General features: G+C 47.3%; 1 protein-coding gene across 2 annotated transcripts in view; it reads left to right on the top strand.

Annotated features, from left to right (window-relative positions):
• Positions 1-787: 787 nt before the first annotated feature.
• Positions 788-26,872, top strand: part of LOC100518860 (multidrug resistance-associated protein 4-like) — a 168,193-nt gene continuing 142,108 nt past the window's right edge. Inside the window, exons 1-6 of one of the 2 annotated variants that reach the window (XM_021082087.1) lie at positions 788-1,252; positions 11,452-11,562; positions 12,095-12,215; positions 18,477-18,701; positions 24,795-24,884; positions 25,895-26,058. In XM_021082087.1, coding sequence (XP_020937746.1) covers positions 1,179-1,252; positions 11,452-11,562; positions 12,095-12,215; positions 18,477-18,701; positions 24,795-24,884; positions 25,895-26,058 — 785 coding nt within the window. In that variant the 5' untranslated portion in view covers positions 788-1,178. The remainder of the gene's footprint in view (positions 1,253-11,451; positions 11,563-12,094; positions 12,216-18,476; positions 18,702-24,794; positions 24,885-25,894; positions 26,059-26,872) is intronic. The other variant, XM_021082086.1, reaches the window with a different exon arrangement.

Genomic DNA, 26,872 nt, shown 5'->3' with positions numbered 1-26,872 from the left:
AGAGGTGGATGACAAGTGCCAGTTTTCAGTTGGCAGGGCCCCTTCAGTTGTCATAAACCTGACCATGGTTTTGGGGACATTTCATTCCACAGTGCTGGGAATACTCATTCCCAGGTCTGGCAAAGATTTCATTGATGGGCCACTCAGTGTGCTCTTACTGGACTAGACCCTATTAACAGCAGCCCACATTCTCTTGACCTTCTTGAAAATGTGGCAGTTTTGCAAAGCATCAGCTTAACTATTAAAGATACTTAAAAAAAATAAAAATAATTAAAAGGGCAGTCATGTTCCCAGAAATGCCCACAACTGGTGTTTTATTCCATGTACCACTGTTCTTCCACTAGGTTCTGAGCACATGATGAAAACTATCATAAGGCTGTCTCTCTCGCTGTATTCCCCTTTCTCAAACTAAAAGATCAGCCAAAAGCTCACAGAGGCTCCCCTGCACAAGGCAGCAAAGTGAGATGCCAAAAGCCTTTTGGAAGGTGATCTTCCAAAATCATTTGAGTGCTCCTAATCCTGTTAATGTATCTTTGGATGTTGCAACTTTACAAACATAATCTGTGCTAAATCCAGCCACTGTCCGATGTCAAATATTTGGCGGCAGGTTGAAGAACCTCCCAGAGCATCCTAGTTTGGTCCTGCTGAAGGCAGGGTGCCCAAAGGATAGGCTGCTGAGGTCACTGCCTGCTTTCTCTGGGTCTTCAGAACGCTGTGGGGGCGTTTCTGAGCTGCAGGGGCGGGCAGATACCACGCCTTCCCACTCCACCTTCTGGTTGGGTACAGGGCTGGGAGCAGGAACTAAGGCAGAGCTTGCAGCCAGGTGCTAGCACGCTGGCGTCTAGGCGTGGTCCCGGGCAAGGTCTACCACTTCCATCCGAAGGCGCCTACCGCCTCGCCTCGCACCTTCAGGACGGCCTCCGCCGGGCCACCCCTCTGCCCCGCTGCCCCCGCACGCGCCCGCTGCTCCGGGCTCCGGGCCCATCAGGCAGCCGCCCACAGCCAGCGGCCCCGGGAGGCGGCGCGGCCTGGGAGGCGGACCGCAGGCGCTCCACTCCCTGAAGCAAGTGTTTCCTGAGCGCCCGCAGCGCCGACCCGCGCGCCAGCCACCCTTCTGGGAGCAGCGTGAGCGGCACCGCTGCGGGAGCAGTGTGACCGCACCCGGCTCGGCCGTCTGGATGTTGCCGGTGTACCCAGAGGCGAAGCACAACCCGCTGGGGGACGCGAACATCTGCTCGCGCCTGTTGTTCTGGTGAGCGCCCCGCCTGAGCGGTGACACCCCCGCCACCGCGCTTGCGCTTTTAGGGAACAGAGAGGGTTGGGGCGAGCAAGAGCTTCCCGCCAACAATCGGGCGCCCCCACGCGGGTCGCTTGGTCCCCGCCTGTGCGCACGGGGCGGAGGAGCAGGGCGGGGGAGGGTGGCGTGGCGGCGGGGGGCACCGGGTGTCGTGGCCTTTCCTCTCGCTGCCCCGCCAGCCCGTAGGAGGAGGAGCAGGGAGAGCAGCTGGAGCAGGAGGGGGAGAGGGAGAGAACCAGGGCTGTCCAGGGGGAATCTACACCCAGCAGGAGAACATGCTGTGCCCCCTCCCCGCCCCCTACTCTGTGCGTAGCCGGCTTCCCCAGTACTGCTGGGGACTTCGCAGTTCTGAACTAAAGCTGCACCCTTTCCTGCTAAGCAAGCAGCTTATGAACAGCTTCCTTTATCTAATTCGTGCCCTGGACCAGTTGCCATCTTCCACTAATGTCCCTGGCCTGTCCTCCGGGGTGGTGGTCACAGGGCAGGAAGTGGGCAGCTCCTCAACCCGCTGGAGCTCAGGGAGCTTGGCCTGATGTGTCACTCCCCACTTTCTGCTGTTTCTGTGCTCACTTCCTCAGGCCCTTTTCTGCCTCCAGCTCCTGCCTTGTTCTGAGTTCTAGGAACTGTCTCTGCTCTTCCTCCTCCCGCCTCAGAAAGTCAGCCCCATTTACTGGGTTCCCTAAACATCCACATGCAGTGAAGTTTGGTGATTTTTGAAGTTGTGGGTTGAGGATCAACAGGGGAAGGCCTTGCCCCTCCCCTGCCTCTTCCTCCTCAGCGCCCATCCCTCTGTGGTAGGAGGCAGTGTCTCACCTCCTGTGGGCACAGACACTCAGTTTTTTTTGTTTTTTGTTTTTGTTTTTGTTTTTTTCTATCCCTGAGGCATGCTGAATTTCCCCGAGCCAGGGTTCAAACCCAAGCCATAGCTGTAAGCTACAACCAGAGACACAGCCGTGACAACGCTGGATCCTTAACCCACTGAAGCACAAGAGAATTCCCAGCACAGCCACTCTGACCACTCCAGGACCTGCTGAGACTTTCAGGAATATTTTTCTACATTATGCAGATTCCTATGTTACCAAATAACATTTGTAAAAGTTTGGCCAAGTGTAGCCTCTTTCTTTGCCCCCAGCTAAGGAAACGGGAGGTGCACAGAGGTAGAAACATCTCTGGGCCCAAAGCAGTACAACTTAGTAAGTGGGGAGGATGGTGCTGTCTGAGCTTCAGAGGTTGAGGGTTGAATGTGGCCAAGGTCCTTGGAGGGCAGGGGAGGGAGAGTTACATAGAGTTTGAGGAGCTGGTGTGATCCAGGAACAGAACAGGTGGTGCTTATAAAAACTGCATTGTTTCTTAGATTGTGCAGAAATTCTCTTTGATTCTTAAATCTCTTAAGAAGTGCACCTCCAAAGCATATTGCATGCCCTACAGGTGTGGGCTTCTTCCCTAGACTTAGCAATCTGGTGTCAGTGTTCCCACCCAATCTTTATTTCTGAAGTGTCCCCTGGTTCCTGACAGATTTTTGGCTTGATTGTAGAGAAAAGATTTTGTGTTCTTTGTAGTCAGGTCTTCTGACAGGCCATGATCCTATGCATCACACTTGCATCTTTTATTTTGGAAGGAAATAAATGACCTGGTGTAGCAGCCTCCCTCCTGCCCCTTCTCCCCCAGAGGGGGAAAACAAAGTACCTTGATTTGATACAAAATCAGATTAGTAGTAAAATTTTTGATTGCTCGAGGTTATAGAGCTATCTTTCTCTCTCTCTCTCTCTTTTTTTTTTTTCTCTTAACTTTTCAGAGGTCTCTTGTGGTGCAGCAGGTTAAGGATCTGGCGTTATCAATCACTACAGGGGCTTGGGTTGCTGCTGTGGCAAGGGTTTGATCCTTGGCCTGGGAATGTCCACATGCTGCAGGTGCAGCCAAAAAAAATATTAAAATTTTCCTTTTGGAGTTCCCGTCGTGGCGCAGTGGTTAACGAATCCGACTAGGAACCATGAGGTTGCGGGTTCGATCCCTGCCCGTGCTCAGTGGGTTAACGATCCGGCGTTGCCGTGAGCTGTGGTGTAGGTCGCAGACGCAGCTCAGATCCCGCGTTGCTGTGGCTCTGGCTTAGGCCGGTGGCTACAGCTCCAATTCAACCCCTAGCCTGGGAACCTCCATATGCCGCGGGAGCGGCCCAAGAAATAGCAAAAATAAAATAAAATAAAATAAAATAAAATTTTCCTTTTCACCCGTACCAGGCAGCTCAACTTTTGCTTTGCCCAGGACAGTCCTGGTTTATACTCCTTATTGTATTGTATTTATTAACCATACTCTGTTTTACTACTAAGAGTATCTTAGGTTGGATGATAAATAATATGATTGCCCTGATGGAGCCGAAGTTCATATTCCATAAAACGTGCCCCTCCCCTGTGCCATGGGAGTGTGGGCAGGAGCTTGGACAAGGTCATGGCAGTATTGGCTAAACTTTTACCAAAAGCAGTGACTAGTGCAAACCTATTACTATAGCTATCCCACTTGAGCAGTTACTCTCCTAAGGTAACCCTTCACCTGTGGTTTGTGCATGACAGTGATGGTCATGAAAGCTACAGGGAGAGTGGGTCCTCCTTGAGGTGTCACCTGGCAGGCCCAGTGGGTGGGCATCTGGGTTGGGTGGTCCTGCTGGGCTGTGGGAACTGGGGCAACGATGACAGTCATGGGGAAGTCTCTTGTCGTGGTCCAGTCTGGGGGAGTATAGGGGTCCCTTGAAGATGTGTGCGAGTCCAGCCAGTGAAGGCACTTAGCTCCAGCAGAGAGGCCAGCTGAACAGGAAGCTGAGGCCAGAGGGCCATGAGACACCAGAGAAGTCCTGGGTCAGGTGGAGAGGCCTGCAGGCCTGCAGGTGACGCAGACCTTCACCATCTTCGCTTGCAAAGACTGCAGTGCCTTTGCAGTGGGCCAGGACGAAGAGCGGGCCGTGGACTCCGAGGGCATGGGTGGCTCCCCTGTTGCCCTTGGGCTCTGCAGAGGCTGAGGAAGCTGGACTCAAAGCCCTGATGGAAGGACCCTGTCTGTCCGTGGGCAGTTCAAACTCTGTGGTGACTGTCCTGGCTGATGACCAGCCGTGTGATCTTGATCTTGGTCCAGTTCCAATCTGAGCCAGTTGCTCTATACCCCAGTTGAACATATTAGTATAAACCCTGTGGGGTGGATGGATAAAGATGTTTGCTGCTTTCTTCTGGGACCTGAAGCCCAGCTTCCTCTCCCAGGTTCCCGGATTCAGTCTCTTTTATGATCTCTATTGAATTAGAGGCAGAGTCTTAGCATTTCAGTGTTTTTCTGTAAGTGCTTTAGGCCTGGATCTGGCGTTGCTGTGTCCGGGGTATAGGACAACAGCTATAGCTCAGATTCAGTTCTTAGCCAGGGAACTTCCATATGCCACACTTGCGGCCCTAAAAAAAACTAAAAAAAAGTAATTGCCTGGAGTTCCCTTGTGGTGTAGTGGGTTAAGGATCTGGCACTGTCACTGCAGCGGCTTGGGTTGCCGCTGTGATATGGGTTCTGTCCCTGGCCTGGGAATTTACACATGCCATGGGCACAGCCAAATCAGAAGAGAAAGTAATTGCCTCATTGTGTGAGTGATGCCAGAAAGATGTTCCTGGATCCAGGTTCTTGTTCATGGAGCTGAAGAATGAACTCCATGAACACACAGGCAGCAAGCAAGCCAAGTCTTTATTACAGGAAAGCAAATAACTCCCAGGACAGCTGGGGAGGGGAGAAGAGCCCCCCTTCTATTGTCTTATAGGGGTTTTTATCTCTTAAAGGTGTTGGAGGGTACTATCATGGGGTCCAGAAAGATGTGGTTTTCTCCCATTGGCCTTGCCCAGTTACCTGTATCAGTCCTTGTCCACTTGGGGTCTTGGGGTAGAAATGTCCCATAAGTCTCATGGTTTCTTTGCCCTTTTCTTCCCATAAACTGAGTCGCAGGGTGTTAGAGATTAATGTCCATCTGGGCGTGGGTACACTCCCTAGAGTAAACAAGGCCTGTGGGGTATTACTCCCTGGAGCCCTTAGCCACAAATGTTAATCAACAGCCACATCAAAGAATGTGTCAAAGCCCATATGCTCCTACACTGAGGACCTGAATTATTATTCTGCCTCATGAGGATATAGAAAAATCTGCTGGCCATGCCTGCAGAGAAAGAAACTTGGGCAGAAACATGAAGAGCTGAAGCAGGTTGTTAAGAACAACCTGGAGGAGTTCCCATCGTGGCTCAGTGGTTAACGAATCCGACTAGGAACCATGAGGTTGTGGGTTCGATCCCTGGCCCTGCTCAGTGGGTTAAGGATCCAGCGTTGCCGTGAGCTGTGGTGTAGGTTGAAGACACAGTTTGGTTCCCGCATTGCTGTGGCTCTGGCGTAGGCCAGTGGCTACAGCTCTGATTCGACCCCTAGCCTGGGAATCTCCATATGCTGCAGGAGCAGGACTGGGGGTCCATTTGGAGGTATAGCAGCTGGCCTACGCCACAGCCACAGTAATGCGGGATCCAAGCTACATCTGTGACCTACACTACAGCTCACAGTAATGCCAGATCCTTAACCCACTGAGTGAGGCCTGGGATTGAACCCACAACCTCATGGTTACTAGTCGGATTTGTTCCTGCTGTGCCACAATGGGAACTCCCAGAATTTCCTTTTTCAGGGTAAATATTATTCTGTGTCTGTGTCTACCATACTTTATCCACTTGTTGGACACTTGAGTAGCCTCCACCTTTTGGCTGCTGTGAAGAATGCTCCTGTCATTATAGATATACCATGACTGACGTTTCCTTTATCACAGTAGGGTAGGATAGAGAATATCCAAGTGGCATAGAAAAATCGGGGGAAATGGGTACTCAGTGTGGGCAGACCCTGAATGCCCAAGAGCGTTTTAGAATGTGGATTTTTATGGGAAATTTTCTTACTTCTTTTAGCTATTATTTAAAAAAATATTGATATGTACCACACCAGACAAGTTTGTTGTTATGATCTTGTGTGTGGGCTTCCAGTTAGTGACTTTAGGGATGAGATGATAGGTACAAAGGACATCTGAGAAGTGCCATAGAAATTACCCATGGAACCAAGGAAGCAAGGTGTGCTGGAGAGTTCGGAGAGGGCTCCGTGAAGGAGCTGGCACTTGAATAGGTGTCATCAGTTAAGCTGGCTTTTAAAAAGGGGGCGGTCGGAACACACACTCATTGCTGATGGGAATGCAAAATGGGGCAGCTGCTTTGGGAGTTTCTTCCAAAACTGAACATACACTTATATGATTCAGCCTTTCCTCTTTTTGGCATTTATCCAAACTCTGGAGACGGTAAAAAGATCAGTGGTTGACAGGGGTTGGAGGGAGGGAAGGATAAACAAGGAGAGCACGGAGATTTTTAGGGCAGTGACATTACTCTGTGAGGTATAATAATTTAGATACATGTCCTTACGTGTTTGTCAAAACCCATGGATTGCACAACAAGAGTAAAATAAAGTAAACCATGAACTTTGGGTGATGATGGATGTTTCAATGTAAGTTCATCAGTCATAGCATCAGTTACAGCCTCTGTTGATGGAGGCTGGTCAGGAGGGAGGTTGTGTGTATGTGGGGGCAGTGGGTGTACAGGAACTCTCTGTACTTTTTGCTCAGAGTTGCTGTGAACCTAAAACTGTGCTAAGATTTTTTTATTTGGAGTTCCTGGGTGGCTTAGTGGTTAAGCATTTGTCATTGATGTAGCTCAGGTCTGATCCCTTGCCTGGGAACTTCCTCATTCCGCAGGGATGGCCAAAAAGGAAAGCAAAGTCTATTTGAAACAAAGGCTAAAGACTGGGTTTGGGGGATAGAGGGAGTGTCGGCGAGTGTGTTGAGGGGATAAGATGGCAACTAGCCTGGCCATGAGAAAGGGTTCCTGCTGGGAAGGGATATGGGACTGGACAAGCAGGTGGGGGCCACTGCAGATGGGCAGGCACTTGCACAGGTGATGCCAGTACCGAGGCACAGCTTTGAGAGCCACTTGAGATGACATATCTCCTAAGTTAGCCTAAATGCACAGATGTTTATTTTCCATGGACTGATAAACCCTGAGCAGCCTGTGAAAACATCAAGGTAACTCACCAAATTCTGTGAGTTCTTTAGCCTTGAGTTAGGTGTCTTATTATTATTATTTTGCTTTTTAGGGCTGCCCTCATGGCATATGGAGGTTCCCATTCTAGGGGTCGAATCAGAGCTATAGCTGCTGACCTACACCACAGCCACAGCAACTCCAGATCTGAGCTGCGTCTGTGACCTACACCACAGCTCATGGCAGTGCCAGATTCTTAACCCACTGAGCAAGGCCGGGGATCACAACCTCATGGTTCCTAGTCAGATTCGTTTCCGCTTTGCCACAGTGGACACTCCTAGGTGTCTTTTTAACTAAGAAAATGTGAATTGCATGTTCACATGCACTGAATTCAGCATCCAGAACAGTTCTTTGATTCAGGTAATGTAGTTTCTTTCCTATGGTTTGTGGTTTTAGGAATCCCAACGAGCAGCGTGGGAGGCTTGCTGGGTTAGGCACTCATGTTCTTTACTCTCAGGAGGGACCCCTGGAGCCTGGAAGCCAGAGCTCTGTCATCCCACCTGGGGGATGGAACTTCATAGTTTGGGAGAAAGCATTTGATTGGCCCCCCATTCAGGGGCGAGTCCCATCAGATACTCAGGGGCTCGGAGGGGTCTTGGTCAGGATTGAGTCCTGTACCTAGTGGTGGCCATGCATGCTGTGTGCTAAGTAGGCAGGTTGTCACCTGCTGGTGGTGAGGTCCCTTCCTTGTTAGTTACAACCAGTACTGATTTAATCCCTTCAAAACCCTGGGAGTTGGCCAGCACGAGTAATATTTTCCTTGTGATTCCTTGCTTTATTCTGTGTTACTGAATTGTGTGCAGATGTGTCAATTAAGGAATTAGGGCAGTTATCATGCGGAATGGTTGTAGTGTGGGAAGAAGTTTTGGGAAGATGTGTGGTGATAAGGTAGGGGGCTGTGACCGTAGGATTAATGGGCCGGTATATTTCTTGCCTATTTAGTGGTAAAGCTCACAGATGTATACTTTTGTTTTAGAAGGAAATTGAGACCTAGAGATACTGGTCATGGAAATGCTGAACTGGGGTGGAGAAGGGGAAGGGCCACATTTGAGGCCCTGGATCCTCAGAACCACTGCTGCTAGTAGAGTCCAGTTTTCTGGCTCCTAGACAGTTTTTTTGTTTGTTTGTTTGTTTGTTTGTCTTTTTAGAGCTGTACCCATAGCATATGGAAGTTCCCAGCCTAGGTGTTGAATCGTAGCTGTGACTCGGCCTACACCACAGGCACAGCAATGCAGGATCCGAGCTGTGTCTGTGACCTACACCGCAGCTCATGGCAATGCCAGATCCTTTAACCCACTGAGCGAGATGGGGGTGTCGAACCCGAGTCCTCATGAAAGTGGTTGGGCTCGTTACCACTGAGCCACAGTGGGAACTCCATGGACTGGGGTTCTTTAGAGGTGCCAGGTGTTGAGGGTTTGAAAAATCTGAAGTTCAGTCTCTCATTTCTTCTTTGATAATTTGTAGACACTCATTTATTCAACAGATAATTCTTGGGCATCTCCTCTGCCCATATTGTCCCCAGAATAATGCAATAAATAAGAGAAATGTGGTCTCTGCCTTATGGGTTATTATTGTCCGGCTTTGGAAATTTTCTAACTCTGCCCAAATCAGTTAAATAGTGTTAATCTTTGGGCTATCTCTGCATGTTAATTATTATCATTTGAATAATGCACAATGGATGTGAATAGGGTCTTGGGGAATCCTCTTTACAGTTACTGTGTTTTTCCTTTTAAAGTTAATAAATAGGAGTTCCCGTTGTGGCGCAGTGGTTAACGAATCCGACTAGGAACCATGAGGTTGCGGGTTCGGTCCCTGCCCTTGCTCAGTGGGTTAAGGATCCGGCGTTGCCGTGAGCTGTGGTGTAGGTCGCAGACTCGGTTCGGATCCTGCGTTGCTGTGGCTCTGGCGTAGGCCGGTGGCTACAGCTCCGATTCAACCCCTAGCCTGGGAACCTCCATGTGCCGCGGGAGCGGCCCAAGAAATAGCAACAACAACAACAACAACAAAAAAAAGACAAAAAAAAAAAAAAAAAAAAAAAAAAAAATAAAGTTAATAAATAATTTGCAGAGAGATAATTTGCGATTATGTAAATATCGTGTTCCACTAGTTTTAACTTCTGTTGATAAATTTCTAACTCTGTGGTTCCTTTTATGTTTGTTTGTTTGTTAGAGCTTTCCTTTCTCTCCTGTCAACATAGCAGTAAGGACTCCTGGAGTCTTTCATTATTTAATGGGTTGTCATTCATTGCCACGTATTTGTCATGATGCTGACAGTATCCCAGGTTTGGGTAGTGAGAGCCATTCAAGCTGGCTTCTCTGTCTTTCTACACATCCTCACAATTCCTGAGCGCTTCCTCACTTGATGGTGCAAGAGGTCCCAGGCCCATCATGGACCTTCTCTGCCTGTGGGTCTTGGTCTGTTGATAGCGATGCTGTGGGTGGGCATGCCTGGGGCGCTGCTCACCTGGGCGTGTACTGGTTCTGGCAGCCCCCACAGACAAGGCCCTTTTGGAGCCAGTGTTGTGGCTGACCGGCCCTAGTGGCTCTTATGATTGTGAGATGTGTTTCAGCAACAACCATCAGGGAACTTTGAAATGTTCAGAGTTCAAGGTTTATCACTCACATGTCCTGGAGGGTTCAAGGCACACCTGGGTAGAGAGAGTATGTGTGAGTAAGTGTGGGCTTGGTGTCCTGCCGTTTTGGGGTCAAGGGCAGGATGCCTAGCATTTCTGGGTTCACTTTCTGCCGGTGAATTTAAAATATAAGAGCAGGAATTAAGGTGCAGGAAAGGAGAAGCAAGCAGTCAGTGAGATGATCGGTTATCAGGTCCACCAGAGATTTCTAAAAATGGGAACTTCAGAGTTCCTGTCATGGCTCAGTGGAAACAAACCCAACTAGGATCCATGAGAACATGGGTTCAATCCCTGCACTTGCTCAGTGGATTAAGGATCTGGTGTTGCCATGAGCTGTAGTGAGGTTGCAGACACGGTTCACATCCCATATGGCGTAGGCTGGCAGCTATAGTTCGAATTTGACCTCTAGCCAGGAAATTTCCATATGCTGCACCTGAGGCCCTAAAAAAAAAATAGCAAAAAATAAGGAAAGAAAGAAAGAAGGAAGGAAGGAAGGAAGGAAAGAAAAGAAAAGAAAAAAGAAAAGAAAAGAAAAAAGAAAAGAAAACTGGGAACTTCATGGGTGGGGTGGCCTTTTGTCTTTATCTAGTTGTGAGGCTGGCATGTGTCCATGGAGATGGATGTCTTTGAAGCGCGTGTCTCCAAAGCCTAATGTCAGGCACTTACATTAAAGTCAAAGAAGCTAATTATCAGGTGCTTACACAGGCCTTGGAACCAGCCATTTCTTCAGGAGCCTTGCTTCATCTTAGGAAGGATGTTAAAAAACCAAGGAGTGGGTGAAAGGTGCCCAAAGGCGCAGATTCCAGGTATAAAATAAGCAAGTCATGGGATGTGGTGTCCAGTGTGGTGACTGTGGTTAATCACGCTGTGTCGCACACATGAAAGCTGCTAAGAGAGTACTTCCTAAAAGTTCTCAATACAAAGCAGAAAAATTATGTTAAAAAAACAAAACCCGAAGATCTGGGGTCTGGAATTCTCTCTCTTTTAGGGCCTTTCAGCCTATAGAGCTAGGGACTCTGTGTGTGTGCGTGCGTGCGTGCGTGTGTGTGTGTGTGTGTGTGTAAGTAAATAACTAATTTCCCTCCCATATCTCTGTATATTTAAAATGTGGACCTTCTTGTTTTTCTTGGCCTCACCTGCCCTTCCCAGGCCAGGCATCTAGTCAGAGACTCAGCTGTGACCTACACCACAGCTGTGGAAATGCCAGATCCTTAACCCATTGCGCTAGGCCAAGGATCGAACCTGAACCTTCCAGAGAAAACACTGGATCTTTAACCCGCTGTGCCACAGAAGAAACTCTTAGACCATTTTAAGGCAAAGCCCATGAATGTAGGATTCTAATTAGACAGAGATGCCTGGTTTGGATGCATGTCTTTCTCCTTTTCTCTCCATTTTAACAGCTGGCTAACCCCCCTGTTGCGAGTTGGCTACAAGCGGAGGTTAGAGGAAGATGACATGTACTCGGTGCTTCCAGAAGATCGCTCTGCGCACCTTGGAGAAGAGCTGCAAGGGTGAGCAGCAGGCAGCAGGCGCAGAGGAGGAAGCGGGAGCAGGTCTCCGTGTGGCTGGTTGTGGGAGTGGGCTCTCCTGGAGCCCCCTTCCCCGGACCCTGCATGCTCGCCCCCGCCCCTCAGGCGAAGCCCGGGCTGAGCTGACTCTGGAGGCTGGAGACCCTGTGTGTGTCCTTGGGAGCTTGTGGAAGAGGAGGGGCCCTCAGCCAAGGCCCTGGATGCCGGGCTCTGTCCCTGAGGGGGTGTCCCTGGAGGAGCTTGGCTGCCCTCCTGGGCTGCTCCTGTGCTGTGAGTCCAGCAGAGCTTGGCAGGCACGTGTATCCTGAGACTGGGCCTCTTTCCCTCAAAGCCTGTTGTTCTGGTGCTTCAGGGTCTGCATCGCTCTGCCTTCAGGAGCCTGCAAGCCATTAGCCAGCCCCTCGGGGACAGTCACAGAGGGCCCTGCAGTAGAGGCTTGTCTCCACGCTGCCCCTCCCCCGTGCTCCCTGTGGCGGGCAGGCTGTCCTTTACTGTGCTTTGTGTCTCCTCGCAGGTGCTGGGATCAAGAAGTTTCGAGAGCTGAGAAAGACGCCCGGGAGCCTTCTTTAACGAAAGCCATCATCAAGTGTTACTGGAAACCCTATTTAGTTTTGGGAATTTTTACGTTTCTTGAGGTAAAGTCTTTTACATATGGTGCATTGCTTTTCAGTGTATGTGGCTCAGTCCTGAGATGGACGGGGTGGAGGGGAGAGAGGCCAGCAGTTGAAGGTCTGAGGATAAGTCTTGTCTAGGGATGATGATGGAGCTCAGTGGTTGTGTTTATGTTTAGAATGGACAGATGCTTAAAGGCCTGGACCTCCTGGGGATTGCTGTTTATCTTTACCTTATTAAAACACAGTGTCATGGAAGGATGGCACTGAAAGGAAAGGCCATTTGATACCATGTTAAGACACTGTTGGTGCTCAATAAATTGTGTAAATGCTAAGAGTGATCCTTGACCGAAACAAGATCCTCAACCTCAAGGAATATGTGCCCTGTGGTTTGGGGGAAGTAAACTTGGACCAGAGTTCAGAATAACGACATTTTATTGGTGTTCAGAAGTAATTAACTTCACCAGGTCATAACTGATAAACGCTTTCCTAAGAAGGGGCGTCACCTCTGTCCTTCCAGGGGAGCAGAACTGGGTCCCTGGATCTGGGCTGAAGCTGCCCAGAGCTCCCAGGAGCACCCCCTTCCCCATGGACCGGGTACTCCAAGGCCCAGATCCCTGTGGGGGGAGCTCCAGCTTCACCCTGAATTCTGTGTCCCACCCATTCTGGTTTCTGTCCCTGGTTGTCAGCAGTGTTGCTGGTTGAAGGGGGAGGCTTGGCAGCCTGGTGTTTGCAGAGTGTGCAGAAGGGGGTGTCTAGAGGGAGACCAAAGCCTGAAGCTGAGAGGTCTGTGACCACTGTGACCCTGAAGGGTCTGGGTCAAGGTCCCCAGTGAGAACATTCCCCCCCAGGGGCACAGTGCCAGTCAGCCGGGCTGTTGTGGGCTGTGGCTGCGGGGTGTCTGCTGCACCTCCTCCTGGTGGCTCATGCTCTCTGTGGTACCTTTGTGCTGCCTCAGGGACATGGGCAGCCTGTGGGTGTGACAGCAAATGGGACAGAGGGGCAGCTGCCAGGAAAGGGCTTTTTAGCTGGAGAAGGTAGTGAGTTGTCATCAGTACATTTTGTTGGACTGATGAGGGTGGGCAGGGGGTTTGTAGGTGGGGGATGTGGCTCTTGTTGTCCTGAAGGGCCCTGTGGACAGAGGGTGGCCAGGTAGGTGAACCTGCCCCCACACTGAAGAAACCAGAGACTCTGTCAGCTCCCAGGTGACTGATGGTGCCAGGAGTCCGAGTTCTCACTGATGACAAAGGTGGGCTGACCATGTGCCAGAGGGTGGGGACAGGTGCAGGGGCGGAGTGTCACCTTTGAGAGGACACAGAGCACCCAGGTACCGCAGTGCTGTGTAAAGGGCAGGGGGGAGTGTTGATCCCACAGTTGTCCAGCCCAGTGATACTCACTGCTGGGGTCCAGGAAGGCCAGGCCCGGGGCTGCACAAGGTGGCCACTGGTAGAGCGCTGGCCCCTTTTTCAGAGGGTGGTTGTTGGGTGGTCATGGCAGGAAGGTGGGGAGTGGAGGAGCTGAGGGCTCATCTCAGTAGGAGTCCTAGCAGTACTTTAGTAGTAACAAGGGCTCATCTCTACAGTACTAGTAGTACTTTTAGCAGTATCAGCTGCTCATACTCCCTAGTAATACTAACAGTACTTGTGGTAATGTAGGTTCATCTCAGTAGCAGTGGTATTTGCGGTGGCAGCAGGACTGTTAGCAGTTTAGTAATAACAATTTTAAGTAGTCACCAACTGTTATGAGCACTTTCCATGGACTGTCACTTCTGTTTCTTTGGCTTAGTCCATGAAATCCTTGGTGTTACGTTACCCCCACTCTAGAAGAGAGGACACTGAGTACACGTGGTTACATGTGTGCCTGTGGTCACACGAAGCATAAAGGACAGATGAGCCTGACCATCTAAGGACTGATGGCTTGTCCAGAGTCAGGGAGGCTTGTCCTGAGAGCTTCGTCTCCAGGGTCTCAAACACCTGCACCCTGAATTGGCCTCAAGGAAATAAACAGGGTGCTGAGAACTCCTGGGAGCAGGGGCTCAGATTGGGGATGATAAATGAGGGTGGAGTCCAGGTGCCACGTCCTCTGGGAGCTGGAAGTGCCAAGGGTGTGAGACTGGCAGCAGCATCGTGCTGGGTTCACAGGGGTCAGGAGCCTTTAGGAAGAAGCCACCTTCCCTCCTTACCATCCCCACATGGGTGAGCTGTGGCGGCCCTGGTGAGCTATGTCTACACGTCCATTCACACACTTGTGACACCGTTACACACCAGCTCGTTGAGATGGACCCGTGGGAGGGCAGCGGGTCTGGAGTGGTGACCGTGTTGGGACATTGATGATCTGGGCACAGGCCGAGTCCTCTCTGTTGTTATTGAGTGAGAGCACGTGGGTGCTTGCTGAGAGGTGTCTCTGTGAATCTGGGGGTGCATTTGCTCATCAGGAATGAGAACCCCAGGTCATCCCCTGGGGTGTGGACAGTATTCCTGTCATGTTGTCTGAATCCACTTTCCCATGTGCCCCAGGCCTGAGGTCTTAGGGTGACAGCTGGGTGGGACCAGGCAGTTCCTGGGTTGGGAGCAGATAAATTAGTGTGACGTGAAGCTGACCTTTCTCCCAGGAGGGTGCTTGCTTGTTCTGGCTGTTGAGGCCAATGTTGTCGATGACTCCCAGGCAGTGTGCTGTGACCACTGACAGCACAGGCGGGGCCTCCCCCAGCACTACTGGCAGTGCCCACGGGAAGGGGAAGGTGATGCCAGTTGAGGACCAGGCTTTTAGTGTCAGGATTTTGAAATATGAAAACCTCTGTTCTATGAGAATTGAGGATGACAGTAACGCTCAGAGAAGCGAGTACCAGGCTGATGTTGAATCTGGAGCTCCTGGAGGCCACCCCTGAAGAGAACAGATCAACCAGCGAGCTCTCGGCAGGCCCGGCCCCTGTGTGCACCTCCACAGGGACTGCAGTTTGGAGGACAGGTCTCTGCCTGCCCAGGGCCCTCAGGGTGGCGAGGAGGAGCCTTCAGCTGCTTCATGGGCCAGAGACACACAGGTCACCTCCCCACATCATCTGGGGCCTTCTCTCTGAAGCTGCTGGTGTGGAAGTGGGGTGACCTCACAGAGCCAGTGTGGGTTCCCCCAGTCCCTTCCCCTGATTGGGGAGGAGTGACCAGGGTTGTGTCCTATTCCTGTGACCTTTAGAAATGGCCCAGGCTTGTCTGGCCACTTGGCCTTTGTCCAAGGCCACGCTTGCTGATTGTCTCTGGTCCAGGTGGAGGCTGTAGGAAGGCACGTGTTTGTGGAAATCTTCCCTCTGGAGCTCAGCTGATGGACAGGAAGGAAGCAGACCCTCTGAGTCTACAGGGAGCTTTGTGCCTCGATTCAGGGCTGGTTCCCCAAGAGCTGCCCTGGGCTTTGCATTTATTCCCCAACCCTTTCTTCCAAGTGTCCCTCACTCCCCTCTGCCCAGGAGGCTGAGGAGTGGCTGCTGGTGGCAGAGACACTGTGGGCCCGGAGCAGCCCCTGAGGACCACGCAGCAAGGGAGGGGTGAGGGAGCACTGAGCAAAGGCGACAGGGGCCCTGCAGAGCAGACCTGCTGTGTACACCTGCTGGTTCCTGAGCACATAGCATTAGCCACTAGATGTGAGTGGTGTCCACAGTGACTGAGTCATAATGGGGGCAATGCTTTCCAATCCCTTTTCCTTATCTTTTTTTAAAGCTTTATGTAAGTTTTAATTGTGGAATCAAAATTTTTTAAAAATTGAATTACAATTGACTTGCATTTCAGATGTACAAACATAGTGATTCAATATTTTTATACATTAGAGAATTTTGACTATCATAAATATAGTTACCATCTGTTACCACACAAAGCTATTCCAATATTATTGACTCTATTTCCTATGCTGTGTATTATAGCCACGTGACTTATTTATTTTATGATTGGAAGTTTATACCTCTTAATCTCCTTCACTTATTTCACTTGTTCCCCCATCCCCTCAATCCATTTTAAGGAGTCAGGAAATAGGTGACTCATTTTTCAAGATTGCACTCAGAATGGTTAGTTTTTTTTTGTTTTTGGCTTCACCCACGACATGTGGAAGATTGCAGGCCAGCGGATCCCGCTGCAGTGACAATGCTGCATCTTTAACGCACTGCACCTCAAGGGAGCTCCATAATGGTCAGGAATTTTAAGAATATGCTTAGAAGTGAAACGGTTACTTACTGTCTGGAAAAGCTGGCTTTTATGAATGAGGTTTCTCAAGAGGTCATGTTCTCCATGATCACCTCTCAGCAGCAAATGAGTTTTCCAAGCTTCTGCCTTTAAGAATCGAGTAGCTTTCTTCCCAGGACTTCTGTGTAGTAAAGTGATCATAGCTTGCACTTGTTTTTATGCTGGTTTCATATCATTTAGTTTGCTGGTTTTTATGCTGTTACATATCATTTAGTTTTCTCAGGATTCCCTCGAAGTAAAGAAGGCAGGTATTTCCATGGATAAGGACCTGGAGGCGCACGAGGGCTTGTGATGGGCTTGGAGTCATCATCATCCGATGGCTGATCTGGTTTCTGAAGCAAAATGTTCTGATGCCTAGGCCAGTTTTCCATGAATTCTATCTTTCGCTTTTTAAGAAATTTCTATTGAAGTATAATTGATTTAACAAATTTCTATTGAAGTATAATTGATTTACAGTGTTGTCATAGTTACAGGTTTATGTCACAGCGCACATATTTCTATACTCTTTTTTAGGTTCCTTTCCCTTATAGGTCATTACTGAGCTATACAGTAGGTCCTTGTTTGTTGTCTATTATATGTATAATCGTCTGTATCTGTTAATCGCAACCTCCTAATTTACCCTTCTCCCCACTCTCCTTTCCTTTTGGTAACCATTGGTTGTTTGTTTTCTATGTTTCTGAGTCTCTGTTTTGGAAATAAATTCATTTCTTTTTCTTTTTCTTTTTTTTTTTGATTCTGCATATTAGCGATGTCATATATTTGTCTTTCTCTGATAATCTCTGGGTCCTTGATGGGGGACAAGGGACCTCACACGGGGTAATTAGAGGGAGGAAGTAGGCAGTGGGTGGAGTGGCTGTTTCGCAGGGTGGGTAAGTCTTGCTGTTCCTTTGCCTTTCACTTCGGGCCAGAAAATTGCTTTCCCCGAGTCTTACTCAGGTCATAGCCGCAGTGCCTCTCATATCATTGGCTTAGGATTTGAATTTTTTCTTGGGGGATAGATGACAGCTAGCATTTCTCCCAAACCAGCACCTGCAGCGTATGTTGGATGGAGAGCCATGGAAGACATTATTTTTCAGCTTGGCCTATGGCATGTTTAACTTTTTTTTTTGCCTTTTTGCCTTTTCTTAAGCCGTTCCTGTGGCACATGGAGGTTCCCAGGCTAGGGGTCCAATTGGAGCTATAGCCACTGGCCTACACCAGAGCCACAGCAACGCAGGATCCGAGCCGCGTCTGCGACCCACACAACAGCTCACGGCAATGCCGGATACTTAACCCACTGAGCTAGGCCAGGGATCGAACCCACAACCTCATGGTTCCTAGTCAGATTCGTTAACCACTGAGCCACGATGGAAACTCTCGCCATGTTTAACTTTTGATTCCAGGGAACATCCCAGCTTCTAGGAGGTAAAGACATAACCCCCCCAACCCAGCCCTCCAGAACTGAGAGCCTGGGAGCCTCCCAAGCCTGGTTTCTTTGTGATTCACCACCAAAATCTGGGCTCCATTCTCGATCTACTGACACGTGAACCTCAGGTAGGGTAGAATTGGATCTGTGTTTGTGCCAAAGTCTCAGTTCATAAAGGCTCTTAAAGCACGAGGCGATGACTTCTTTACATGAGCCACCTGGACTTCCTGTTGGGCTGGGGCCTTGAGAGCACAGGGGACAGGGACAGACTGCCAGCTGGGCTCCTTCATATGAAAGCAAATTTTTCACCTTTCTTCTGCCGCCTTTTTCCGTCTTCATCTTAGGCCAAGACTCACTTGGTATTTTGTCAAGTGTGTTCTAAAGCACTGGTTATGGTATTTATTGAGCATCCCCAGTGTACTGAGCACAGTGTACTAAGGCTTCATCGTCTTTGAATGTAAACAATTGGTTTGAGGTTAAAACTGCCTTCTGCTTGTCTCCTAGAAGATAGCAGATCTGCATAGTTTTTTCCCTAGATTAGCTATGAATGTAGCGTTTTGTCAAAATGCCTTTTGAACATGCTAATGATAAAAGTACAGCTTGTGTTAAGAAAAACCAGTATGCCTTGAATTTCTCAATATGACTTTTTTCTTTCAGGAAGGCACCAGAATAGTTCATCCTGTACTTTTGGGGAAAATTATTAGTTATTTGGAATACTACGATCCCAGTGATTCTGCCGCCTTCCGTGAAGCCTTGGCCTACGCCGCAGGGCTGAGCGTCTGCGTGCTCACCTGGGCCTTTCTGCACCACTTGTACTTCTATCACATTCAGCGTGTGGGGATGAGGCTGAGGGTAGCCGTGTGCCACATGATTTACCGCAAGGTAAGTGTCATTGTCACTAAAGCGTGAACCTCCCCTGAAGCATCACAAGCATTTTGGGAAAGTTCTCTGTAAATTAACATTTTTGGGAGTTCCTGTCATGGCTCAACAGTCAGTGAACCTGACTAGCATTCATGAGGACACAGGTTCAATCCCTGGCCCCGCTCAGTGGTTGAAGGATCTGGTGTTGCCGTGAGTTATGGTGTAGGTTGCAGCTCGGATCTGGTGTTGCTGTGCCTCTGGCGTAGGCCAGTGGCTACAGCTGTGATTGGACCTCAAGCCTGGGAACTTCCATATGCTGTGGGTGTGGCCCTAAAAGAGACAAAAAGACTAAAAAAAAAAAAAAAAAAATTGTAACTGGGATCATTTACCTGTTACTACAGAAGGTTGCTATTTGCCTTAAGCCAATTTTGTTATTGTTTAACCTAATTTTACCAGCAAATAATGACGTTTTGTATTGAGATCAGGTCAGGGCTGCCTTTGATAGCTTTTAGCCACACATCGTTGCATGATACCCACTGAATTTGTAACAAAATATAATTTAAAAGTAAGTATTAAATGTATGACGTTGGAGTGCCTATAGTAGCTCAGTGGGTTAAGAACCTGATTAGTATCCATGAGGCTGGTCCAATCCCTGGTCCTGCTCAGTGGATTAAGTATCTGGCATTGTTGCAAGCTTCGACGTAGGTTGCAGATGCAGCTGGATCTGGTATTTCCGGGGCTATGGTGTAGGCTGAAGCTGCAGCTCTTATTTGATCTCTATATGCTGTAGGTGTGGCTGTAAAAAGAAAAAAGAAGGAAAAGAAATAAAACTATCAAATTGATTTTCAGTGTTTTCATGCCTAAATTTGATAGTGGTGTTTATGGAAATTTTGTTTTTGGTGTTCATTAAAACCTTTGTTTACATGAAACTTGTATTTAAAAGTGAATGTCGGAGTTCCCGTCATGGCGCAGTAGTTAACGAATCTGACTAAGAACCATGAGGTTGCGGGTTCCGATCCTTGGCCTTGCTCAGTGGGTTAAGGATCTGGCGTTGCTGTGAGCTGTGGTGTAGGTTGCAGAGGCAGCTGGATCCCGAGTTGCTGTGGCTCTGGCAGTAGGCCGGTGGCTACATCTCCGATTCAACCCCTGGCCTGGGAACCTCCATATGCTGCAGGAGCGGCCCAAGAAATGGCAAAAAGACCAAAAAAAAAACAAAAAAAAAAACAAAAAAAACACCGTGATTGTCAGTGATTGAATGTATAAAATGAAATCTAGAAGGGAAGAATGTTTTGGGGAAGGGTATGATTCTATCTTTAAATGACATTTAACATAACTGCCTCTTCAACATAATTGCATTAACTAAAGAATAATGTAAATGAGATCTATGCCAGATACAGACTCCCTCACTATATTCTATAGCTATGAAATGCTTTTAGTAGTATTGAAAAATAGTTGTTTGGGATAAAACTTGAAATTTTGCATTGTTTTTAGTAATTTTGGAGAGAATTTGTTGCTATTCATCCAAGTTATTTTCTTTTTTTAATAATGATTTTTATTTTTTCCATTATAGCTGGTTTACACTGTTCTATTGATTTTCTACTCTACAGCAAGGTGACCCAGTCACACATACATGTTTACCTTCTTTTTCTCACATTATCATGCTTCATCATCAGTGACTAGATATAGTTCCCAGTGCTACACAATAGGATCTCATTGCTTATCGAATCCAAAGGCCATAGTTTGCATCTATGAGCCCCCAGATTTCAGTCCATCCCACTCCCTCCCCCCTTGGCAACCACAGGTCTGTTCTCCATGACCATGATTTTCTTTTCTGTGGAGAGGTTCATTTGTGCTGGATATTAGATTCCAGATATAAGTGGTATCCTATGGTACTTGTCTTTCCCTTTCTGACTTATTTCACTCAGTCTGAGAGTGTCTAGTTCCATCCCTGTTGCTGCAAATGGCATTATTTTGTTCTTTTTTATGGCTGAGTAGTATTCAGTTGTGTATATACACCACATCTTCTTAATCCACTCATCTGCGATGAACATGGTTTTTCCATGTCTTGGCTATTGTGAATAATGCTGCAATGAACATGTGGGTGCATGTGTCTTTTTCAAGGAACGTTTTGTCCAGATATATGCCTAAGAGTGGGGTTTCTGTGTCATATGGTAGTTCTGTGTACAGTTTTCTAAGGTACCTCTATACTGTTTTCCACAGTGGTTGTATGAATTCGCATTCCCACCAACACTGCAGGAAGGTTCCCTTTTCTCCACACCCTCTCCAGCATTTGTTATTTGTGGTCTTATTAATGATGGCCATTCTGACTGGTGTGAGGTGGTATCTCATAGTAGATTTGATTTGCATTTCTTTAATAATCAGGGATGTTGAGCATTTTTTCATGTGCTTGTTGGCCATCTGTATATCTTCTTTGGAGAAATGTCTATTCAGGTCTTTTGCCCATATTTCACTGGGGTTGTTGGCTTTTTTGCTATTGAGTTGTGTATGTTGTTTGTATATTGTAGAGATTAAGCCCTTGTCAGTTGCATCATTCAAAACTATTTTCTCCCATTCTGTAAGTTGTCTTTTTGTTGTCTTTATGGTTTCCTTTGCTGTGCAAAAGCTTGTCAGTTTGATTAGGTCCCATTGGTTTATTTTTGCTTTTATTTCTGTTGTATTGGGAGACTGACCTGAGAAAACATTTATAAGGTTGATATCGGAGAATGTTTTGCCTATGTTGTCTTTGAGGTGTTTGATGGTGTCTTGTCTCAGGTTTAAGTTTTTAAGCCATTTTGAGTTTATTTTTGTGCATGGTCAAGTTATTTTCTTAATACAGTATTCCTTTTTTCTCGAGTATGCATTGTAACACTTTTAATGATACCTGATCTGATGTGTTCAGTGATTTTGTAATGAGAAATGCTGTAACGTTCCATAGTGTACCCTGATCTTAACTAGTATAAAAGGAGTTAGGATTTTAGATGTCTTTATAAAGGAATTGACACAGATACACCATGTCATTTATTGAAACACTATAACTTGATGCTGGATACGTCTTTACCCTGGGCTTTCATCTTTATTAAAAAAAAAATCCTGTTTAACTGTACTGTATGCCTGAAATTTGCTGAGAAAGTAGATGGCAAGTGCTCTCCCCTCACATAAAAGAGGATGACAGTGTGTGCTGATGGATGTGTTAGGTGGTTTTATTATAGTAATCTTTTCCCATTGTGTATTTATATGAAACATCACACTGCACACCTTAATTACATGGAATTTTTATTAATAAGTGAAATCCTTATTGAAAGCTAAAACCAAACAATTTAAATGGAAAATTTCACTTCTTTCCCATAGTTGGAACTTTTCTAGAGCTTTTGTTTCTTGGGATTATTCTTGTCAGCCAAATGACATCTGTTTCCTCCTCTTCTCTCCTGGAGCAGAGACTCATCCATTTTGTGGCCCTGTGAGCCCAGGGCCTGGCCATAGCCACAGTGACACCAGATCTGAGCCGATTCCATGACTTGTGCAGCCCCTCGTGGCAATGCTGGATCCTTAACCCAGTGAGCAAGGCCAGGGATTGAACCCACATACTCATGGATACTATGTTGGGTTCATGACCCTCTGAGCCGCAATAGGCACTCTGGCTTGGGCACTTTTTTTTTTTCAGATGTATGCTATTTATTAAAACAAACAAATTAAGCAATTTTTTAAAAATTAACAAAAGTTACACATAGACTAACTGTAACCAGTAAAACCATCTGAAGATAGATACAGAAAAAGTAAACTCTTGTTAAAACCTCAGCTCCCAGGTAGCTGATGTTAACAATCTAGGAATTGTATCTTTTCACACTTTGCTGCATGTTTATAAAAATTTATACAAACATAAATACATAAGATAGGTTGACCAATTATATAAAAATGTGTAACTTATTTTCCTCACTAAACAATATATCATGAACAGTCTTCCAGATGAAAACGTATAAACTCATTTTTAAACAGCTACATATTTCTTAGTAAAGATGTTACCAATGGATTTTAACAGATTATTTCTAGTTTTTTTACTTTGAAAATAATGCCACAGTAAGAATTCTTGGACATATGGTCTTAAATATTATTGCCGTCATTTCTATGGTATGGATTTGTGTTGTTTCACTGGCTCATATAGTATGGCTTTGGCACTTTTAAAGGTGATCTCTAAGACTGCACATCTGCCAGCTTCCCACAGTGGCCCATTCAGCATTTCAGTGCTGTCTTCAGCTGAATTTGAAATGATTTTGAGGGCTGTATCATATATAAAAATGACTTGTCATTTATTTACTGTTCCACAGCTTTGATAAAATTACTTTTGGTTTTTGATCATTGACTTTTTTTATTGTGCTAAAATATACACAGCATGACATTTACCATCTTAACTCCTTAAGTGCGCTGTTCAGTGACATTAGGTGCATTCATGCTGTGGTCCAGCCGTCACCGTGTGCATCTCCAGAACATTTTCTTCTTCCCAGACTGAATCTCTGAGCCCATTAAACACTCACCCCCCAGTCCCCTCCCCCAGAGCCATCACCATTCTGCTGCTTCTCCTTGTGAATTTGGCTGCTCTTGGTGCCTCATATAAGTGGAATCAAACAATGTTTGTCATTTTGTGTCTGGCTTATGTCATGTAAGCACTATGTCTTCAAGGTTCATTCATGATGTAGGAGGTATCAGAATTTAATTCCTTGTTAAGGCTGAATAATATTCCATGATCGGTATACACAGCATTCTGAGTATCCGTTCATGTGGTCAGAGGACATTTGAGTTGTTTCCATGTTTTGTCTGCTGTCAACACGGGTGTACAAAAAATATGTTCAAGTTTGTGCTTTCAGTCCTTTTGAGTACATCCCCAGAAGTGGAACTGCTGTATTATCTGCTGACTTTATGTTCATTTTTTGGCAGAACTTGTATATTCTCTTCCATCATGACTATATCATTGCACATTCCTACCTGGTTGTTGATTTTTCTGTTACCTTCAGGACTAAATAAGATTTTTATGAACTTGACATTTTGTTTGGATCAGCGGGTCCAGTTGACATCTGTTGAAACAACTCATGGTGTCTGTTCAGGGTCCTCAGATCTCTAGGGCGCTTTGTTAGAACTTTTAACCAAGTAAGTAGATTGTGCTGCACAGGCTGTGTTTTCTGTAAAGCCAACAGACTGGCATTAAGAACACAGGTCCCCCCGAAAGAAGTAGTGTTTGTGTTTGAATTTTTAAAAAATTTTGAGTGTAGTTGACTTACAATGTTGTGTTAGTTCCAGGTGCTCAGCAAAGTGAATCAGTTATTTATGTCTCCATTCTTTTTCAGATTCTTTTTCTATACAGGTTATTACAGAGTATTGAGTAGATTTCCCTGTGGTTTACAGTAGGTCCTTGTTAGTTATCTCTTTTATTTTTGAATTTTTAAGGTTTTTTGGCCGCCCCAAGGCATATGGGGTTCCCAGGCCAGGGATCAGATCTGAACCACAGTTGTGATGTATGTGGCAGCTGTGGCATTGCCAGATCCTTTAACCCACTGTGCCAGGCAGGGAATCACACTCACATCCTGGTGCTGTAGAGACACTGCTGATCCTGTTGCACCACAGCTGGAGCTCCAGTTTCTCTCTTATGCACAGGAGTGGGTGGATGTTAATTCCACCTCCTAAATTATCCTTGACTTAACCGTGTCTCAGATTTACTTTAGTTGACTCCTAAGTCTAAACCTGTATCCTTTATATGTGGGTGTGTCCAAAGTCATCAACAATCGGGGTAGAAGGTTTACTTCTACCTCCTATTCCTCCCTTTACTGTCCCTAGGGTGTGGCTGCCACCACATTTAAGAGCCTATGGATGGGAGTTCCCTTGTGGCACAGAGGGTTAAGGATCTTGTGGTGTCACTGCAGCAGCTTGGCTTTGATCCCTGAGCCAAGCACTTCCCCATGCTGTGGGCACAGCCAAAAAAAAGCCCAAGCCCTGCTGTCCGGGGTCATCCTGCTCCTCTTGACACCCCTGAAGAGCCCATGAAAACACGCTCCCTTTTGCTGTGACCTCAGAGTGACTTGGTGTCACCATAGGAATCCAGTTCTCTGTTTCCTTCTCTCATTTCAGGCACTTCGCCTGAGCAACTCGGCCACAAGGGAGACCAGCACCGGCCAGATAGTCAATCTGCTGTCCAATGACGTGAACAGGTTTGACCAGGTGAGCTGTACCATTTCCTGTCCTTCTAACGGGTTTAGCTTATTGGACACCAGGCACCAGTGTTGGGTGTTGGCCAGGATTCTTTAGGGGACCTAAGACAAGAGATCTTTTTATTCACCACTCATTTCTTTTGTGTACAGCTTAGATGTAACACTGCGTGTCGTCCTGGAGGTGAGAGCTTTGTTTTCCTAGTAATAAACAGGCAGCCGTGGTCCTGCCCAGTGAGGTTACTGTCCCTGAGGGTCCCCCTGGAGGGCCCTTCCCGGCACATTGTGCTGCTGTTGCTGCGGGACTGTCTGCTCCTCGATCAGGTGGTGTGGGCTGGGGGCAGGGATTGTTCCTCCCCCTGTGCCCTGTTCAGTGCCTGCTGCCCAGGGAGCCTTCAGGAAATCATGCCAGATTGGGGGTGGGGGGGTCCTCAGCCAGACACAGCCTGCTGACGACTGTCCCCACACTCTTTCTTATGAATAGATCACATTATCCAGGGCGTGGTAGCTGCTGGGCAGATCTGTATTGCACTAGACCACTTCTCTTTCAGTTATTCATTCATCAAACATCACGTAAAGCCCCTATTCAGTCTCAGGGATGAGTAAGATTCCGTTTCTTCCCTGGAGAAGCCCCAGTGTGTCAGGGAGGTAAACACACAAGTATTGGGGAGTGTGGTAGGTACCATAATATAGGTTTTGTGTGTGTCGTGGAGGGATGGGGGCTGAGTTTGGGGGCAGGAGAGTTTGGGGAAGCCCTGAGCTCATCTGTGGTCTTTAGACAAAATCAGCATCTTGCTTCCAGTGCTGCTGCTCTTGGTCTCCCTACTGTGGGCTATGGGCTGACCTGGAGCAGCTTCATCGGGGGCAGAGGCTTGGATTTCTGCTTTAGCAGGTGGAAAACCCGCTGTGATCATTTCTATTTAGGTTCCTGTCTGTCTCTTCAGAGCAGATAGTTTCCCTACTGTGTCCTTACGGGTTGTGTTTTGATATAGTCCTAAGAGGGCTCCGTCTTTTTCTTTTAAGGTGACGATGTTCCTGCACTTTCTGTGGGTGGGGCCTCTGCAGGCTGTGGTGGTGACCGCCCTGCTCTGGATGGAAGTAGGAATATCATGTCTTGCGGGGATGGCGGTTCTAATTCTTCTCCTGCTTTTGCAAAGCTGCATCGGGAAGTTGTTTTCATTGCTCTGGTAAGAGAAACACAGGGTTAAAAAACAGATGACATGTAGTTGGTAACGTTCAAAGTTTGCTCAATGCATTTGTTTAAAAACAAGATAAATACCTTCTCTGCTCTCTTCTTTGCGTGTGCTGTATCCTCTTCAGGCTTAGCCGGGGAGGGAGGCTCCAGCCTTAAGTTGAAGGCTGAACTTGAAGTGGGAAAAGCGAAGGCAGTCGTGGCTCCTCCTGGCATCCCACCTGAATAAGTAGAGTGTCCTACAGCAGAATTTACTCATGTCAGAGTTATTTAAACATTGCTAAAAATAGTAATAATCTTACTGGCCCATTTCTAGCTGCATATATTTTTGTTTGCTTGTATTAGAATCATTTTCATGTATGCATGTTTGTGACTTATTTTTTGTTGTTTGTTTTACTTTTTTTTCTTCTTTGGCCACCCTGCAGCCTATGGAATTCTTGGGCTAGGGATCAGATCTAAGCTGCAGTTGTGACCTAAGCTGCAGCTGTGGTAAATTGGATGATTAATACACTGTGCTGGGCCGGGGATCAATTGTGTGTCCCAGTGCTCCCAAGATGCTGCTGATCCTGCTGCACCACAGCGGGAAGTCTAGTTCTTATTTTTTTTTCTTTTAGGGCCACACCTGTGGCATATGGAAGTTTCCAGGCTAGAGGTCAAATTGGAGCTGCATCTGTGACGTACACCACAGCTCATGGCAATGCCATATCCTTAACCTACTAAGGAAGGCCATGGGTCGAACCCGCAGCCTCATGGATAGTAGGTGGGTTCGTAACCAACTGAGCCATAGCTGGAACTCCCATGTCTTGTTT

This window comes from Sus scrofa, unplaced genomic scaffold (assembly GCF_000003025.6).
Source record: "Sus scrofa isolate TJ Tabasco breed Duroc unplaced genomic scaffold, Sscrofa11.1 Contig490, whole genome shotgun sequence".
Classification (NCBI taxonomy): domain Eukaryota; kingdom Metazoa; phylum Chordata; class Mammalia; order Artiodactyla; family Suidae; genus Sus; species Sus scrofa.
Note: the sequence above shows the minus strand (reverse complement) of the source record. Positions and strands in the feature narration are given on the sequence as shown.